General features: G+C 33.4%; 3 protein-coding genes across 3 annotated transcripts; all 3 read left to right on the plus strand.

Annotated features, from left to right (window-relative positions):
* Positions 1-2,962: 2,962 nt before the first annotated feature.
* Positions 2,963-6,241, plus strand: LOC106132786 (uncharacterized). Its single transcript, XM_013332318.2, has 3 exons — positions 2,963-3,398; positions 4,032-4,224; positions 5,047-6,241. The coding sequence occupies exons 1-3, from the start codon at positions 3,099-3,101 to the stop codon at positions 5,343-5,345; spliced, it is 792 nt and encodes a 263-aa protein (XP_013187772.1). The 5' UTR covers positions 2,963-3,098; the 3' UTR covers positions 5,346-6,241.
* A 4,860-nt stretch (positions 6,242-11,101) lies between these two features.
* On the plus strand, positions 11,102-12,976 carry LOC106132568 (proteasome subunit alpha type-4). The gene is made up of 6 exons (XM_013332013.2): positions 11,102-11,243; positions 11,354-11,396; positions 11,473-11,802; positions 12,211-12,341; positions 12,489-12,612; positions 12,764-12,976. Exons 1-6 carry the CDS (start codon positions 11,241-11,243, stop codon positions 12,904-12,906), a joined length of 774 nt encoding a protein of 257 aa, XP_013187467.1. The 5' UTR covers positions 11,102-11,240; the 3' UTR covers positions 12,907-12,976.
* A 652-nt stretch (positions 12,977-13,628) lies between these two features.
* Positions 13,629-16,928, plus strand: LOC106132567 (vesicle transport protein USE1). The gene is made up of 6 exons (XM_013332012.2): positions 13,629-13,972; positions 14,291-14,387; positions 14,783-14,909; positions 15,340-15,545; positions 16,118-16,259; positions 16,775-16,928. Exons 1-6 carry the CDS (start codon positions 13,779-13,781, stop codon positions 16,822-16,824), a joined length of 816 nt encoding a protein of 271 aa, XP_013187466.1. The 5' UTR covers positions 13,629-13,778; the 3' UTR covers positions 16,825-16,928.
* Positions 16,929-16,968: the final 40 nt, after the last annotated feature.

Below are 16,968 nucleotides of genomic sequence, written 5' to 3' on the forward strand. Positions count from 1 at the left end.
AGCTACAACATATACTATACGGCTTTTTCCATACGTTAATACGAGTAAAGGTAAAATCTGAGTTTCTTGATCTTTAAGTTGCACTTACGTTCACAAATTATTTAACGTCCGTCCATAGTTCCTATAATTCCTTAGCACGATAAATCACATTCAATAATCGTCCATAATCGATAGACTTCGACGCGATGATTGATTTATAATCATTGTTGTAATTCCACATCCTTAGGGAACGCCTAAGATCTTTTTGTAAAAAGTGCAAAGTGTTTTATTACTTTACCGTCATGTGTCACTCACAGAAAGCAACTTTTTAATATCAATAGAAAGTCAAAAGTACAAAGTACCTAGTTTTATACATTTTCTTGTGTAATATCAGAATATTATCCCTATCAAAAAACCTAAGCAATTAGTAAATTTCATACATTACCTATAAATATCTAAAATCTTATTGAGCCTTGCAACCAGACTATAAAACAGAAAAAGAAGATATAACAAAACGAGGCCGCTTTTAGGAAGGAGTTGACCGCCTCTCTTAATAAGCCTGTACAGTCAAACACAAAGTTTTGTATACAACACAAGGCGCAACCGTTTCACGTTATAATAAAAAAAAACGAACGTCGCGCTTGCTACGGAGCCTGACACACAAAATAAAACACAATATTTTATTTTACAAAATAATATATTTTTCATAAAATGCTTTATATATTTCCAATATTTTTTGTTCACTACTTTTGAGCGATGGGGAAACAACCTTTCAGTATCTGATCTCAATTTTTTACTAAACTTGATCGTGATTCCAGAGTTTTTAAGAGACTGTTAGTTCTGTCTACCCGGTGTGAGATAAAGGCGTAGGGTAAGTATGTACGAAAGTGCATTTATAAGAACTAAAATATACTACTTCTTACTTGTGAAATCCCTAGTAATTTTTTTCTTGATAAAGATCAAGTTCTGTTACATACTTTTCTTGTTGAGTGTACCTGGGTGCTCCGGTCCTGGGGCTCCGGGCGTAACCCATTTGTCACCGCGGCACGTGATAACGAAGCATCCAAATTAGAACGCTTGTTAATAATTATTCCGACATTATCGTGATTTTAATGTTGAATTGTTTTTATTTAACACATACATATGTCTTTCCGGACTTTTTAGTTGTCCCATACAGGGTAGACAGAGCCAATAGTCACAAGACTGGAATGTCTTATAGTACACATATATCCTAGGTCTATCTTGTGACTAAGACGGTTCGTCAACAAATTTAAAATTCATCATTCATTTGATTATATCAGTGACAAAAATAAAGTATTTTTATTTCTTCAAATTAAAAATTCCTCAGATGGGTATGTTACGTAATAAACCTACCCCGATTTGATTAATTTTCAAAATAAAGAAATATGTTATCCTTCTCTCTTATCGACAAAAATTGCAATTTCCCAGCCGCAACAATGGCTTAACATCCTGGGGTCTGCTAGATTTTAGTCCATTTACTGGACTAAAGGGTAATTAAAGTTTATAAAAGAATAATAGGTACTACTAACGACATCTATGATTTTTTTTAAACGTGCGTTTAAGGGTTTACTGCCATCTATTAAGGAGTAGCTGTACTTCAAAAAGCAGAATATTCGTCCATCACCTAAAGTTTATACTAGATGGCATTAAGTACTATCTATGCTTATTTTTTTTTTATAATTGAATTTATTAAACATAATTGAAAAAACCATTTCATTACATATTAGATGTTCTTACCGAAACAAAAAATAAACATTATATAAACGGATTGTTTTTTTTATACACGTACGTGTAATTATCAGTATAATTAACGAACTAATTAATTTTGGTTGATGTAGGTTAGTTATATATGCGAAACGGTCCTGGGTTGAAGGCGCTTGTGTCAGGCGCGCTCTCCCCTAGCGGGTAGAATTGAAGGCGAGGCGAGGCGACGGGTCACCCCGCTGGCCGCTCCGTGGAGAGCGGCCGAGCCGAGGCCGCCGTGGAAGCGGCCGCCGCGTCAGGAATATGAGCGAGGGCAGCTCACACTCCTGGCAACGAAACGGTAGGCGATGGCACCGTGTGGTTTTAGTGGGTTCAAGCCCCACATAACCCGTCCGGCTTCCCGTAGCCGGCCGGGTAGACGAAGGTCTTTCCACACGTAAAAAAAAAAAGGTTTGTTATATATGATGATACCCTATATTTCCCATGTCAACTCCATACATACTATATTAAAGCTATTATTCCTAAAGGTAAAACTTGCAGGTGTCCTGTAAATAAGTGCATTAATACCTACCGTAAATAAGATTGAAATAAATTTAAGTTTGTCCGTTATTACCTCCACGAGGTACTAAAGCTAATTCTTTATGTTTTTGTGAAGAAAACACCGCTTATCTAATTTTTTAAGTTATCTAAATTACGCTATGAATGCCCGCCCCGACGTTGTCTTGAATATCATTTATAAATATAAACCTTCCTCAGAAAACCCTCTTTCCAACATTTCAAACAGGAACCAAATCCGTCCACAACTTGCTGAGATAAGCGTTTACACACACCTAGGTACAGACAGAGAGAATGGAGAAAATACTTTATAAATGCAGATAATATGCAGTGATATTCCGTAACCCGTCATGGCTAAATCGAAGGACCTAGGTACTTTTATGAAATTTTCACCAGTATAGTCACGGGTAACATTTGATTATTAGGTATGTTTAAAAGTATCTATTACAACAAATCGAAATTGTAGCTCTATCGTAACATTAATACGAACAATGGAAAACTTAATAAACGAAATGGTATGTTCAATTGTCCATTTCGTTAACCATTTAATGTTCTTCCATTATTTAAATAAATGTTTGATTAAATTATCAGCATTCATTAAGAAACGCCAATTTCGAAATTCCTTAGCAAACAGATGAGATTATTCAAAAGTGATCATATCGGGAATTACGCAAGATGATATCTGTAAACTGTCAATTGATAACAGAGCAATCGAATACTCTCGTTTTATCTAACTCGGATCTTCAAAATTTTAGTTTAACTTGTTAAAGTTCCATGTGACCGCGTGTCACATACTAGTAGACGTGGTACGTGGGGCGTATACCGTGAATAGGTCAAAAATGGACCGCCCAAGTACGAGCCACCAGTCGGTGGAGAAGATAGAAGTGTTTGAAGTTAGGGAACATGTGCCTTATAAGGCCGAAGTCACAAGGGCGCCAGCGGCGTATGATGAGGAAAGTGGGGAACTTTATACTTCATCTTGGGACTCCGCGTGGACTGCCATCTGCCAGCTCGTGAACTTACTGCACCATATGCAAGTAGCAATAGTGGTGTACTGCTTGTGGCAATTTGCTTTGACGTCGGCGGCGAACGGCGAAATCAGCAGTTTGGAACTGCATATAATTTTCGCTGGAACTGGGGTACGTCCTCTCTCCCGTCATAGTGGGTAACCGCATTGCTATGGATATTCTTATAAAATATTTGTGTGTGTATGTGTGTATAACTTTTTCGTGTGCCCTACCGAACTTTATAAGGGTACATGGAACCGAAAAAAAGATGAACGATTTTTCTAATCTTTCAATAGGTTTTGTATCTGATATAAAAATTGCTTACACAGTCGTTTGAGAACTTATGCCAATAATTTATAAAATATATTATTTATAAAATAAAATAACGATTAAAATTAAATCTAAAAAAATGTAGTGTACTTGTGGCATGGTGCCAAGAAGTACCAAGCAAAGAATGGAAACCGCTATCCTTTGCGCGAGAGGAGATGGCTCCCTTCTCACCAGTGATGTTGGCAAAACTCGGAGTGAGAGAACTAGGTATTTGTTTTAAGAACTTTTTAGAGCTCGGACACCATGGACCGTATGTTGTCTTATGTTCTTTGAAAAGTGTAGGCAAGCACCAAAGTAACATACCTACATATATCGAAATACGGGAAATAATTTTACAGTAACGGTTACGGATTTATAGTTTTACGCGAGCAGAGCTGCAGGCATAACCTAACTGCAGTACGATTCAAAATGTTCATTTACTTTTTTAATTTTCAGTACCAATTATTTTTGGTAGAAGCCGTGCTGACCCTGCATCCGCACAACTCCTGGTCATTCCAGTTGTCCAGGGATTCCAAACGCATTGTCCACGGGTGCCTGCAGCTCATCGGAGCCTTATTCGTGCTGACAGGTTCCTTCTTGGGCTTATCAGGATCTGAGATGACCATAACTGGTGCTCATGGCATTTGTGGTAAGTTTAACGCTATAGCCGATAAATCCGAACCCACGAATCCGATAAATCAACAAGCTTGCATAAAGGCGTGCTATTTAATGTGGATGAAGCGAAAGAAGTAGATAAGCAGAGATCGTGGCAAGTGGAAAGATGTAGTCTCTGCCGTCTCTGCCTACCCTTCAAGGAAAATGGCGTTATTTTATGTAAGTATATGTTAGCCCTTAAAAAAAGATTTTTTATATGAGCTGCAGATTTCTATAGTCAGTTTATTTACCTACCTGAGTAGCTAGTACCTATTAGTTTGATTAATACCTAAAATTTATTTTCTCAGTGAATTAGGTTAATTACATTTTTAATACAATACTTATATCCCGATCGATCACAAATTTACAAAGTAGTTCAAGGTAATCTCACGCACTTATGTTACCAGAAATGAAACATCAAAACATACACCTACTCAAAGATCGCAAGTTTCTTAAGATAGGGATAAGATAGCAACAGCATTTTTTAGATTCACCACATTACGAAACTCACTCAGGTAAAGATTATGTGCTACTTCAACATTTTGACATGTTTTGCCACATTTGATACGTTTTCCCGGTTGCGTCCTCATCACTCTGGTGAAGAGTTTATGGTTCCTTTACAATGGCTTCTGAATTGGGAGAGTCAGGTTTTTACAAGGAGCTATTCCCGACTGATCTCCCTAGCCTTGGTAGCCTAATACATATTTGGTCGTCTACCCATTCCAGTTGCCGGAATGTGCAGGTTTCTCGGAAAAATAAAAGATTTCACATAAGAAAGCCTTATCAAATATTAATATAACTCTATTTCTAATTTCAGGTGTGATAGCGTTAGCCTTCACTCTACTGAGCTTTATATCAGGAGTCATAGCACTTTTCTCATCAAAAGTGCGCTTGTTCCTGAAAGCCAGGCCAGTGAAGATCCTTCACGTAGCTGTGGGCTTATTTGCCATCTGTATGGGCCTTATTACCATGGCAATAGGGTTCAATAAGCCTTATTTCACGAATAATCGAGAGAAGCTATCTACAGCTCTAATGGTGTTTGTTGTAATGATTATGTTTTATGTAGTAATTCAGCCTGTTACTAACTTAATCAAGACCACCAAAGAAGCTCTCTGACTAATAAACTTAGAAGGGTCTACTGATGGCGACAGCACTGCATAAATATTTTTAATTTTAATACCTAAGATATAATACATAAGTTACATAGGTATAATAAGGAAAAATTATTCGGTAACAATGTTTCAAAATTGTATAACTTTAACTTTTAATTCACAACAGTTATTTATAGTTATATAATTGTTATCCCAACTACTGACAAATAATGTGGTGTAGTTAATATTTCGAAACACATATTTTATTTCATCATTATTTACAATCGAGAAACTTTTTAATGAATAAAATATTATTCGTTTAAAAATTTATGTAGGTACCATTGCAATAAATCAGCACTATACGTTATAGTTTGAATTAGCATATTTGATAATATACCTACATCATTGTTGTTCATGACATGATATGTTTTCAAAGGGCATCATTACCGAATTCGTTGACATTTTTGTACATTTTTTCTTATTAATTTATGTTAGATATTAATATTGTTTTGGTATAAAAGAGTATGTACCTACTGTATGATCGCAATAAAGATTTTTATGCGTAAAAATATTGTTACGTATAGAAATTCCTGTAAAATTTTTGGTATTCAGGTCCACGAATATAGTCTTTGCATAGTCCTAATGGGCAAAGTCCTATATATTTTATTCTGTATATTCTGTATTAATTGCAGCTACTAATACTGAGTTATCAGTAGTTTTTTTAATTTTTTTTGTTATTATACAAAAATAATAATTGATAAGTAAGTGTTTTTTGCTTATAAGTACTTGTATTGTTATTGTAGTTACTATAATAATATTAAGTAATGCTATGACCTTATTACCTACCTGTATGTGTATGAGTGATAATGTTATAATGCTAAGGATGTTTTCGTATTAAACAGATTTATTAATTTCCTTTTATTTGTTTATTTTAGTCCATTCTTATTCTACGCCAATAACAAAACGAAAATATTGAGACATAAGACAGCTTATTTAGAACTAAGGTCTAACCTTAATCTCTTGTGAGAAATACAGGAAATATAAAATATAAATAGTACATGTAACTGTAATAAATAGTGTTTGTATTACAGAAACGCTTTTACAATAAATTTTAATATAAAATTAATTAAGGATATAGTTACCTACCTAAATACATTTCTTTTTAATTTCTAAAGCATATTTCAGTTGCTAAACAACTTAGACAACATGACAACGAAATTCTTTTTTATGTTACAGCTTTACTAACAAAATATTTATTGTGACTTTTAATTCAACTGCATGAATTTAACTGTCTACTAAAAAAAATATCGGTTCAAATTTTAGAAAGTACTAAAAAATTAAAGGTATCAAAATCCACGATCCTAAATATCGATGGCTCCCAAGTATACTATCGTATGTCTTAAAATGTAACTTTACAGGAGAAGCGATTGAACGTGTTAGAGTGTGTAGTTCCTGTAAATTTTAAGCTAGACACATGATTTTTTTTCTACAATTACTTGGAGTATAGTGTATATGAATATAATAACATTCATTTATAAATATGTTATAGTTTCTGAGATATTGTTGTTAGGATACTTTACGTTGAAACGAAAATTTTTTTAAAATCGTAACTTATCTATACAATTATTTACTTCGTATAATTTGTCGATCAAAAAATCGTAACTTTCCTTTACGAGTATTTACTTTGTATATTTGTCAACAAAAAATGGGGTATGAGTTACTTACTGCTTTTTACGGGAATATAAGATTTTTGTTTATGCACGTATGTTGGGATTTTATATTTAAAACTTATTTTAAACATAAATTTCATTATGATAATAGGCAGTTGAGTGTAAGGTATTAATTTTGTGCAAAATAAATTATTACACCAATTAATATTTTTGGAATTTTTCATCATAATCAAAGAATCACAGATTATTTTATTTTCATACGTTTAGAACATAATAATTGCACATAAAATAAACATTTTCTCCAGAATTAAAAAAATAACAACTAAAATTAATTATCTTGATAAAGTAAAATAATATTTTTTTATGATTTGTGTGTTTTTAATGCAAACAATATGCACAATATAGAGATAATACGTTATTATACGATATAAAATCACGTCTATGCGGGAATATACACTTGCGGGGAAGACAGAGCCAACAGTTATCAAAAGAGGCCACGGTCAACCGCTTGGCTTAAATACATACATATGGTCACGTCTATATCCCTTGCGGGGCAGACAGAACCAACAGTCTTGAAAAGACTGAATGGCCACGTTTAGCTATTTAGCTTAATGATAGGATTGAGATTCAAATAGTGACAGGTTACTAGCCCATCGCCTAAAAAAAAAGAATCTCAAGTTTGTAAGCCTATCCCTTAGTCGCCTTTTACGACATCCATGGGAAAGAGATGGAGTAGTCCTATTCTTTTTTGTACTGCTTGGCTTAATGATAGAATTGAGATTCAAATAGAGACAGGTTGCTAGCCCATCACCTAAAATAGGAATCCCAAGTATATAAGCCTATCCCTTAGTTAAAGTTATGATGAACTGCTGGAATAATTGAACTATTGCAAAGACTTATTAGGTCATTTTTAGCCAAAGATATGGGGAGTACATAATCATAAATTGGAGGAATATGGGTACTATCTTGGAGTCGTCGTCTTGTATTTGGTCATGTATTGGGATTCATCTAAATTATATTTATAGAGAAGTTTATTAGGCTCAGAAGAAAAAACATTTATTTCCTTTATGTTTATCCATTGCACTACTTCACTGTTAATATTTTCAGACCAATTTTTAAAGCTCAAAGTTGATTTATAATTCAATAACTTGGTATGATCCATCTCAACAACATTATAAGGTTTTCCATCTTGCTTAGCCCATCGCACTTATGCAAACCATTCCAAAGGAATATAGATATATTTAGGTATTATTGGCAGTTCCTTTAATCAATGCATAAACACTGTCTCCTTCTTGTTATATATATATTTTTCCAAAAAAATCCAAATAAAAAACACAATCATTACACGTTGTTAACATGTAAGCTGCATAATCTATTCTATTCCGGTTTACCCTGTGGCGCTAGCTAACCAAAACCTAGATTCGACTGCCCCTGCAATTACTTCTTTAAATATGAAATCGGACAACCAACTTATGACCGCGCAAAGAGCATAAGTTTATGTCACTATCTAAATACAATTTAAAATTATCTTTTCGAGTATAATGGGATTCTACAGGTTGGAAGCATTTGATATGGTCACATACGCTTTTCCTGGCATCAGCAGATATTTACATGGATAATTTTAATGCTTGCCTCGGTTATCAGTAGAAACAGTACCTTTAGAAGAGTCTGTCTTCTGTATTACTGTGTAAACAAATTGTTCACTGTTCATCAGCGTAGATAAGAACTGTTTTGCAAACTATAATGTAATTTCATCTGTACTATCTGACTCGGGAATATAAGTACCTACCTGGTATATAAGTATTGATTACCCCAATCAATACTTATATACCATATATTATATTTTCGGTGGGATTGGGTATCAATATAAACTCTTCGCTCAAGATTTTGGTTTACCAGATTATATACATAAATCCATCGTTTATGATGATTACCAAATTTCCAGAAAGCCAAAGCAAAACTGGCTTTTCTTTGGTCAGTTGATATATTTTTGAAACATTTTAATCGACATTTACACGATGATATTATTTCTTTTTTCGGATTTTGTATACCTTCACGAGTCACGTACACCTTACCAAGATTTTTTTTCTTTTTCTTTTTGCATATATTCATTCTTATACTGTTTTCTAATAAATGTACTGTTTCTAATGGCCCTTGTCTGTTTAGTTACCTTTTTTATTTCATGAGTAGGTGTAACATCACTAAAATATGTTAACGGCGTGTTTGCTAAGGATGTCGAATAGTTTGATCACCAATAAAGTACGGGCAAAAATCATGCCTATTTATTCTACATGGTTAGTTGTACATTCAGGGCTAGACGGGTACTGTGTGTTTGAAGACTTTGGTGAAAAAATCGTTAAGTACTCTATGAACAGGGGAATGCTGCAAGTGATCAATTATAGTTTCAGATAAGTTGCTTAAAATGTTTCCTGAAAATATAATAACTGATAAATTCACTATTGTGATATTTACATATGTCAATAGTAGATTTAAAATATTAGTTGTAACAATTGCATCAAAATACCGGCATCATATTCATTTTAGAAAGTGTGTCAATTTCTTATAAATCTGCTTCTTCTGATATAGATGAGTATAAAAAAATTTGAAATAGCAAGTGATTAATTCCCTAAGATTTATTAATGGCCATTTTTTTAAATAAAATGATACATAAGATACATATTTATTTTGCATCTAAGACGTAAACAATCTTAACTAAACATTACTATCAATAAAAAAATATAATTAAACAATGTAAATTGTAGTAAGTGTAAATGCTATAATAAATATTTCAATATTAACCACGTAAAAAATCGTATGTATTGCATACGATAAAAAAAAAGTTTTGATGACAATGTAAATAATAGTAAATAATACTTACGATACTTGTTCAATGCAAATGAATAACGTAAACAATCGTGTGTTATATTTACTATAGTTTAAGTTTTAACTATTGGCAAAAAATAAGCAAATACTTGAATATTACAAATTTCTTTTCAGTATACACTTACTCAGTACTCATCCAGTTTCTTCTACATTATTATTGAGCAACGCCAAATCTTAGGTGATAGAAATTGATTCAGAAACAACAGTGTCATTTCTTGCCGTTGTCGTTTTTAATGCAATATCGCATAATTTTCGACCTCTAGCGTGTTGTTTTGAATAATCCATCCTATACTTATTACGCATTCTTCACATACATCAATTTAGTTATTGTATTATGTGTGAAATCTGCAGACGCGCTGTACGAAAATATCGCGCTTCTTTGCAGCGTACCAAACCGCAAGTAATCGTTACGATTGCCAACTCCGCTCCTGCCTTCCCCGTAGCAGATCGTATAAGACATTACGACGGTATACTATGCAGGAAACGGCAACATACTATTATATACGTGTGAAAACTTTTTAATTTTAAATGATAGAATTTTTTTTGTTTGTGAATTAGATAGTTTATAATAAAATATTTCGGAAATACTAATAAAACGAAAATGGCTATTTTGTGGATTACGATAGTATACGTAGGAGCCATCGATATGTAAGTCATATCACCCCGGCCGGCGGAAAAGCGACGCGTAAGATTCAGAGGTCAACGACACAATTCATTCAGCTGAGCGATCTCGACAACTCTGTACTTTACTTGATCTTGATACTAGAAAAATAATTTATTTTTCAGACATTTATTTACATGTTTAGTTTAATTTCTTTTTGTAGTATTGATCTTTAATAAAGCGTGTGACGTAGTTTTTGAGGGTTTTTTAAATGTGAAAATGATGACGTTTAATTTAAATAAAAATAGGCTCAAACGGCTCAGAAGCATGGGTTGGGTATAGTCTATGTTTAAAAGGATGCAGTTGTTTTACATGTCACCCTGTATAAAGTCAAATTTATATAAAGTCTTTAAAACTTATATAAACGATTAAATAAGACTTTTTATGTTTGACGATGGAAAGAAGCCTTTTCATAATTATCCCTATTATACAAAATTAAAATTTTGACTGTGACGAGGACTTACTTTCTGGCGAAGACATGCAACAATCAAACAGACGATGGCTGTATGGGCTGTAAATTCTTTTGCCTATCCACAATGAACATTAACAAAGAAAGTAACTGTCATGATCATGACAGTCATCTGTCATCAAAATATCAAATAGGTACCGAATCCGGCTTGAGTTGTTACTGTACAATCTGAAATAATTGCAAAAATATTGTTTTATTTAGAAATAACAGTGCTTATCATCAAATTATATATCAACCATGGTAAGTGTAACAAAAACGTTAGAAGACCCATTTGTTTTATAACCGATTGGAGGTTATATACTTCTTGCTTGGTCATTGAGACTCATTCACAAATGTATTTCTGTTTTTAGGCTCGGCGTTATGATACCCGTACAACGATATTTTCTCCCGAAGGTATTTGACATTATTTCAATTACACTTCAACATTATCATATTCGCAACATATTTTTACATTCCTTTTTTCTTTCAGGTCGTTTGTACCAAGTTGAATATGCTATGGAAGCCATCAGTCATGCTGGTACGTCCCTTGGCATCCTGGCTACTGACGGCATCCTTCTTGCTGCTGAACGTAGAAACACGAATAAGCTATTAGATGAGGTGTTTTTCTCTGAAAAAATTTACAAACTAAATGATGACATGGTCTGTTCTGTTGCTGGAATCACGTCAGATGCTAACGTTCTTACCAATGAGTTGAGGTTGATTGCTCAGAGGTACTTGCTGCAGTATGGGGAATCAATTCCCTGTGAACAACTTGTCTCATGGCTGTGTGATGTGAAACAAGCTTATACACAGTATGGAGGTTGGTATTGTGTTCAGCTACCAATAAGACCCTTATAGTATATGAGAATATCAGTAATTATCTGTCCCTGGTAGCTGTGGAGGACAGTTAATGTATTATTTTTAAAGTATATTAAAAATAATACATTTAATGTATTATTTAAAAAGTATAATTTTCTTTGTTATGGCTTCATTTAGCCACATGAAAATGCTTTCTAAATTGCCAGACTTAGAAGCTCATATACATCACATTTGTAGATTTATATTGAATTGTAAAAAGATTATGGTGTTGTTTTTTTTTTAAACAATGTGTATTTCATATACCTATTTTGTACATGTTAATGAGGACTTTCTTACCACATAAATACTACATTTCAAACCATAATATGTGATTATAGAAATACATACATGATTGGTACTATTCTTTTAGGAAAGCGTCCATTTGGTGTATCAATTCTTTACATGGGTTGGGACAAACACTACGGCTACCAATTGTACCAGTCTGACCCCAGCGGTAACTACGGAGGATGGAAGGCAACTTGCATTGGAAATAACAGCGCTGTAAGTAATTCAAATTGTCCACTCTAATGAATTTCTGAACTACTGAATCTTAGTGCTGTAGTAAAAAACACCTCTATGCAAAAATGATCTAAAGTCCATATTTTAGTAAGTATTCTTAATATGTAAAAAATTTACAAAAAATTACAGGCTGCTGTATCAAGTCTGAAACAAGAATACAAGGAGAATGAGACAACACTGGCTGAAGCGCAAGCCTTGGCCATCAAAGTTCTAAGCAAGACTCTTGACATGACTAAACTCACCCCTGAAAAAGGTATTATATTAACAAGATTCCCCACATCCCATCCCATTTTGTATTGGAAATGCACTTACAGCATTTAATATATATTTTGGTACATAATGTTGGTTCTGTTTACCTATTTATTTATTTGGTTAGATGCTCTAATATCAAATCTTTTTCACAGTGGAAATGGCAACACTGACCCGTAAAGACAATAAAACAATAATTCGCGTACTAACAAGCCCTGAGGTGGAGAAACTCATTGCTGCCTATGAGAAAAGTGAAGCAGAAGCAGAAGCCGCCAAGAAGCAACCACCCAAATCATAATTCTTATTTTGTACTAAATGCATAAGTATTCTTTTATTTGCCCATTAAATATTTTAAACTGTCACTTACATTTCGTTGTTTTTATTTCATTCACCTTATTACTAAATGAAATAGAAATAGGTATTGAATGTATGGCAACTAAAAACTAATTACAAGAAAAAATATTTTAGTGGAAAGTGGTACAGGTGCATGCACAGATGCGCTTTAAGTTACATACTTAATAGTGCATCTGTGCATGCACCTGGTTGCAGGGCGAGGAATGCATCAGCCAAGATTCTGTATGGGACAGGACATTTTTCAGATGCTCTCCTTTAATCTCAAAACGACATTGTTCGTTGTAAGATTTTACTGTCCACAAAGAAATATAACAAATACATGCTTAATCTCTGCGCCGACCAAGGAAGGAATTTGGAAGCCGGGAATCGAACCCAAGCTGGAACTGGAACACGCAAAGATGTGAGAAGAAAATGGTCCAGTGCAACAGTTGCATTCAATCCATTACTAATTTATAAGAAGTTAGATTTGTACTTAGTTTTGTTTGTAACTTAAAAACTTGGTACGGTATCACTGAAATTCTACCACAGAGATAGAATAGATCTTCAGGTCAGGAGTAACATAGGCATCTATTCTTCTGGCAATTACCTGCGCCTTCATATTGAAAAAAAACAACAACAAACCATTGTCATTTTGTCATTCAGGGTTTGACATTGACTTGGCAGTTTGATACTTTTTCAATGACGTGCGTTTACGGACTTTACGGTGGACTGTTCTTTCTTTTCAATTTTGTGTTGTAAAATAAATAAAGACCTGTTTGTGGTAAAAACAGGTGATTAAATTGACAAACATTTAAATTGTTAATTAAATTCTACACAATGGCTGTAGAAAAACCAAAAATGCTCAGCACAGCAACTGTCCCAAAAAGATCGCGCACAGAGATGAATGTTCGCTTGTTGTTAAATAAATGCGAATTGATTGCTAAACAAGAGCCTGTCGAGGGAAATTGGAGACTGAAAAAGTATGTGGAGTCCTTGATGGAAATGATAACTGAGTTGAAAACTGGTCCTGAGTAAGTATTTTATAAGAATGAATACTTCAAACTTTATTAAGTAGGTTCCTAAGTTATTTAATACTATAGGTAATTCTAGTTATTTAAAACTATATTTATTTACCCAAAATTAGTTTTGTTTTTCAAAAGTCTATTTAATGTCAATATTACTCCCTGATGTCCGGAGAGAAACCATGTTCAGTAGTTCAAACAAAAAAAAACCAAAGGGGGGTAAAGTTGCTCTAGCAGCATCAACTTTTATTAGTATTTCTATTAAAAACTATTGTTGTAAAGCTTACAATGCTAGACTTACTAAACATTGTAAGAATTTGTTTTCAGCAAGCCAGCCAAAGATGTTCTGGCTGCCTATACAAAAAGGGCTACTTTCTTAAATGGTTTGGTACAAACTGCATCACTGGAGAGTCCAATTGAAAAGGTAGGTACATCTCATTTTTAATATTAATCATGTAGATACTACAATATGATACATAGATTTACCACACAGAAATTAAACATTTTATCACAATCTTATATCTTCTAATTGCCTGACTGAGCTCGATGCCATGGAAATTTCAACTAAATTATTTTTATTCCATGTCTATTTTCTTTTTAAATATCTTTGTATTCATTTTGTATTAAAATTCAAGCCTTTTTGTCCCACTCCACACTTAATGTTTACAAAATAAAATCTTGTGATAGGCAGACCTAGGGAAGACATTTGTATATGTATTGTATCTCCAGGAAAAATATTACTATGGTAATCTGTTTTATAAAAATTTTATATTATATCTAAATACAAAAGGATAATAATGTTTTTTTCTCTATTTGTAGCTAGAAGCAGTGCAGCAGTTGTCACATGGTGCTGCCACCACATGTACAGATTCAGCAGCTCAAGAGATACATCAGAAGACCGTGGTCAAGTATGGTGTGGAACTGCGCACGGAATTATTTGGACTTGGTGAGAATCAGAACTAACTTAAACTATACTAAATACAATGATTTATCTTGTCTTTTCATAAAGATAAAAAAAATGTAAATAAACTTTTAAAATAAATTCCTTTTCTAAATTCTAAAGTGCCATGTGGTTCCTGGCGCTTTAAAATAGGATACTCCAGCTCTTTCCCATGGATTTTGTAATGTGTTTGTGGTGTGTTGAGGTAAAGACTGATAAACTTGTGATTACTCTTTTATGCGATGGGCATACGACCTGTTAATATTTGAATTTTGATTCCATCTTTAAGCTGACTGGTGATTGTTGCCTTTCTGTCTTTGTGAGACTGTTGGCTCTATCTACCCCTGCAAGGGATAAAGACGTGATTATATGGATGTATGTTTCAATTATTTTAAATGTGGTAAACATATTATAAGCTGAATCAAATATTTTTCAGATGACACAGATGAGGCTCTCCGCAAACGTAACATAATAAAAGCCCCTAATTTCACTAGCAGTGGTGGTGGCCAAGAGGAAATTGACTCCTTGCTCAAATACCACCAGAATATGCAGGAGAAAGTAGCTGAGAACATGGTCATGCTAACAAAGAGTTTGAAGGAACAGTCGCAAATTGCCAGCACTATTATAAAGGCAGATACTGAGGTGCGTGTGATTTAAAAAATGTAGAGTAGACTAGGTAGAGATTGCATCTTTCTTTTTCTTCTTTCATAAATATTTTTAAAAGTAAAAACTAGTTAATATTAATAATTAGAAGTTAATTTATTAAAAACTTGCTATTGCCTGCGACTTTTTTTGCCTTAAAAGTTTACTGAAAAAGCTGGATTGTCCCTTAGAGGGATGATGGGATAATTATATGTGTATCAGTCTCTAAGTTGAACCTTAGTTGGACAGAGTCTAAGTAAATATTCAATAAATTAGTAAAGTAAATATACAGTTACAAAAGAAGCTATAAGTTGTGCTAGATGAGTTTATTAACATTATAGAATACTCAGGAAGTCTTACTGTTTATATTTCATTAGCTGCCACGGAAATTTCATTATAAAAAGTACCCTATTTCTTATTACATATTCTATTCCTGTACCAAATTTCATCACAATCTGATTTTATGTAAAAGAGCAACAAACTAACTCAAACTTTAGGATTTATAGTTTTAGTAGGATAGGATAATAATATTAGTAGAAAGTAGAATTTCAATTAATCCAAATTATTCACAGGCATTGAAGAAATCATCAGACCTAACTGAACGGAATCTGACATCATTGACCAAAGAGTCTACCCGGCTTCAGGAGCACAGCAGGAGCGCATGGAAGTGCTGGCTGTGGCTCATGCTTGCTGTCGTTATGGCTATATTTATAAGTGAGTTCTCATGATTTTATTAAAATAGATTTATAACTCTAGCACTAAAATTAAACACAGGCAATGAGGAACAAAGGCAGACTTATCGCTAAAGCAATTGCTTCCAGTCAACCTTAGGAACAGTAAAGAATAGAAAGGCGATATTTAGGGTATATATAAGGCTATATTTAAATCTACCGTGTATTTTATTCTGTTACATATAGTAACGTCTATATCCTTGTCCGTCCCTTGCGGGGTAGACAGAGCCAACAGTCTCGAAAGGATGGAAGGGCCACGTTCAGCTGTATGGCTGCTAACCCATCACCTTTAAGAACCCCAAGTTCATTATCCCTTAGTCTGCTTAAGTACATATATATGTATACTTTAATCAGGTTTCTGTAAGATATTTAATGTGTAATGGCCATTTAAGCGACAAGGCAGCTTTTTAATTATATAAAATTATTTAGTGCAGTAGGCTGCCTTTTGGGTATGAGAGAGGTTGCATATATATTTTATCCTTATATATTTTCTTTCAGATATGGTCCTGTTTATGAAAGTAATGAAAAAGAGAAAATATGAAGAATAAGTAAGTATTCCAAATAGTTTTACGGATATTGAGATGAATTTAATATTTATAATGTATTTAGATGTAAGATGCTTAACTGTGCAATAAATGTTAAAAATCTATAATGATTTGTTTTTAAATTAATTCAAAATTTATCCGTTATAA

The sequence above is a fragment of the Amyelois transitella genome, chromosome 19, assembly GCF_032362555.1.
Source record: "Amyelois transitella isolate CPQ chromosome 19, ilAmyTran1.1, whole genome shotgun sequence".
NCBI classification, from domain to species: domain Eukaryota; kingdom Metazoa; phylum Arthropoda; class Insecta; order Lepidoptera; family Pyralidae; genus Amyelois; species Amyelois transitella.

Excerpts from the sequence above, each read along its gene's own strand:
- LOC106132786 (XM_013332318.2), top strand. The coding sequence starts at position 3,099 with ATGGACCGCCCAAGTACGAGCCACCAGTCGGTGGAGAAGATAGAAGTG. Across the intron at positions 3,399-4,031 it reads TAATTTTCGCTGGAACTGGG|TACCAATTATTTTTGGTAGA; the intron begins GTACGTCCTCTC and ends TTTAATTTTCAG. Across the intron at positions 4,225-5,046 it reads TGGTGCTCATGGCATTTGTG|GTGTGATAGCGTTAGCCTTC; the intron begins GTAAGTTTAACG and ends TTCTAATTTCAG.
- LOC106132568 (XM_013332013.2), top strand. Across the intron at positions 11,803-12,210 it reads AGCTTATACACAGTATGGAG|GAAAGCGTCCATTTGGTGTA; the intron begins GTTGGTATTGTG and ends CTATTCTTTTAG. Across the intron at positions 12,613-12,763 it reads TAAACTCACCCCTGAAAAAG|TGGAAATGGCAACACTGACC; the intron begins GTATTATATTAA and ends TCTTTTTCACAG.
- LOC106132567 (XM_013332012.2), top strand. The coding sequence starts at position 13,779 with ATGGCTGTAGAAAAACCAAAAATGCTCAGCACAGCAACTGTCCCAAAA. Across the intron at positions 14,910-15,339 it reads CACGGAATTATTTGGACTTG|ATGACACAGATGAGGCTCTC; the intron begins GTGAGAATCAGA and ends AATATTTTTCAG. Across the intron at positions 16,260-16,774 it reads CGTTATGGCTATATTTATAA|ATATGGTCCTGTTTATGAAA; the intron begins GTGAGTTCTCAT and ends ATTTTCTTTCAG.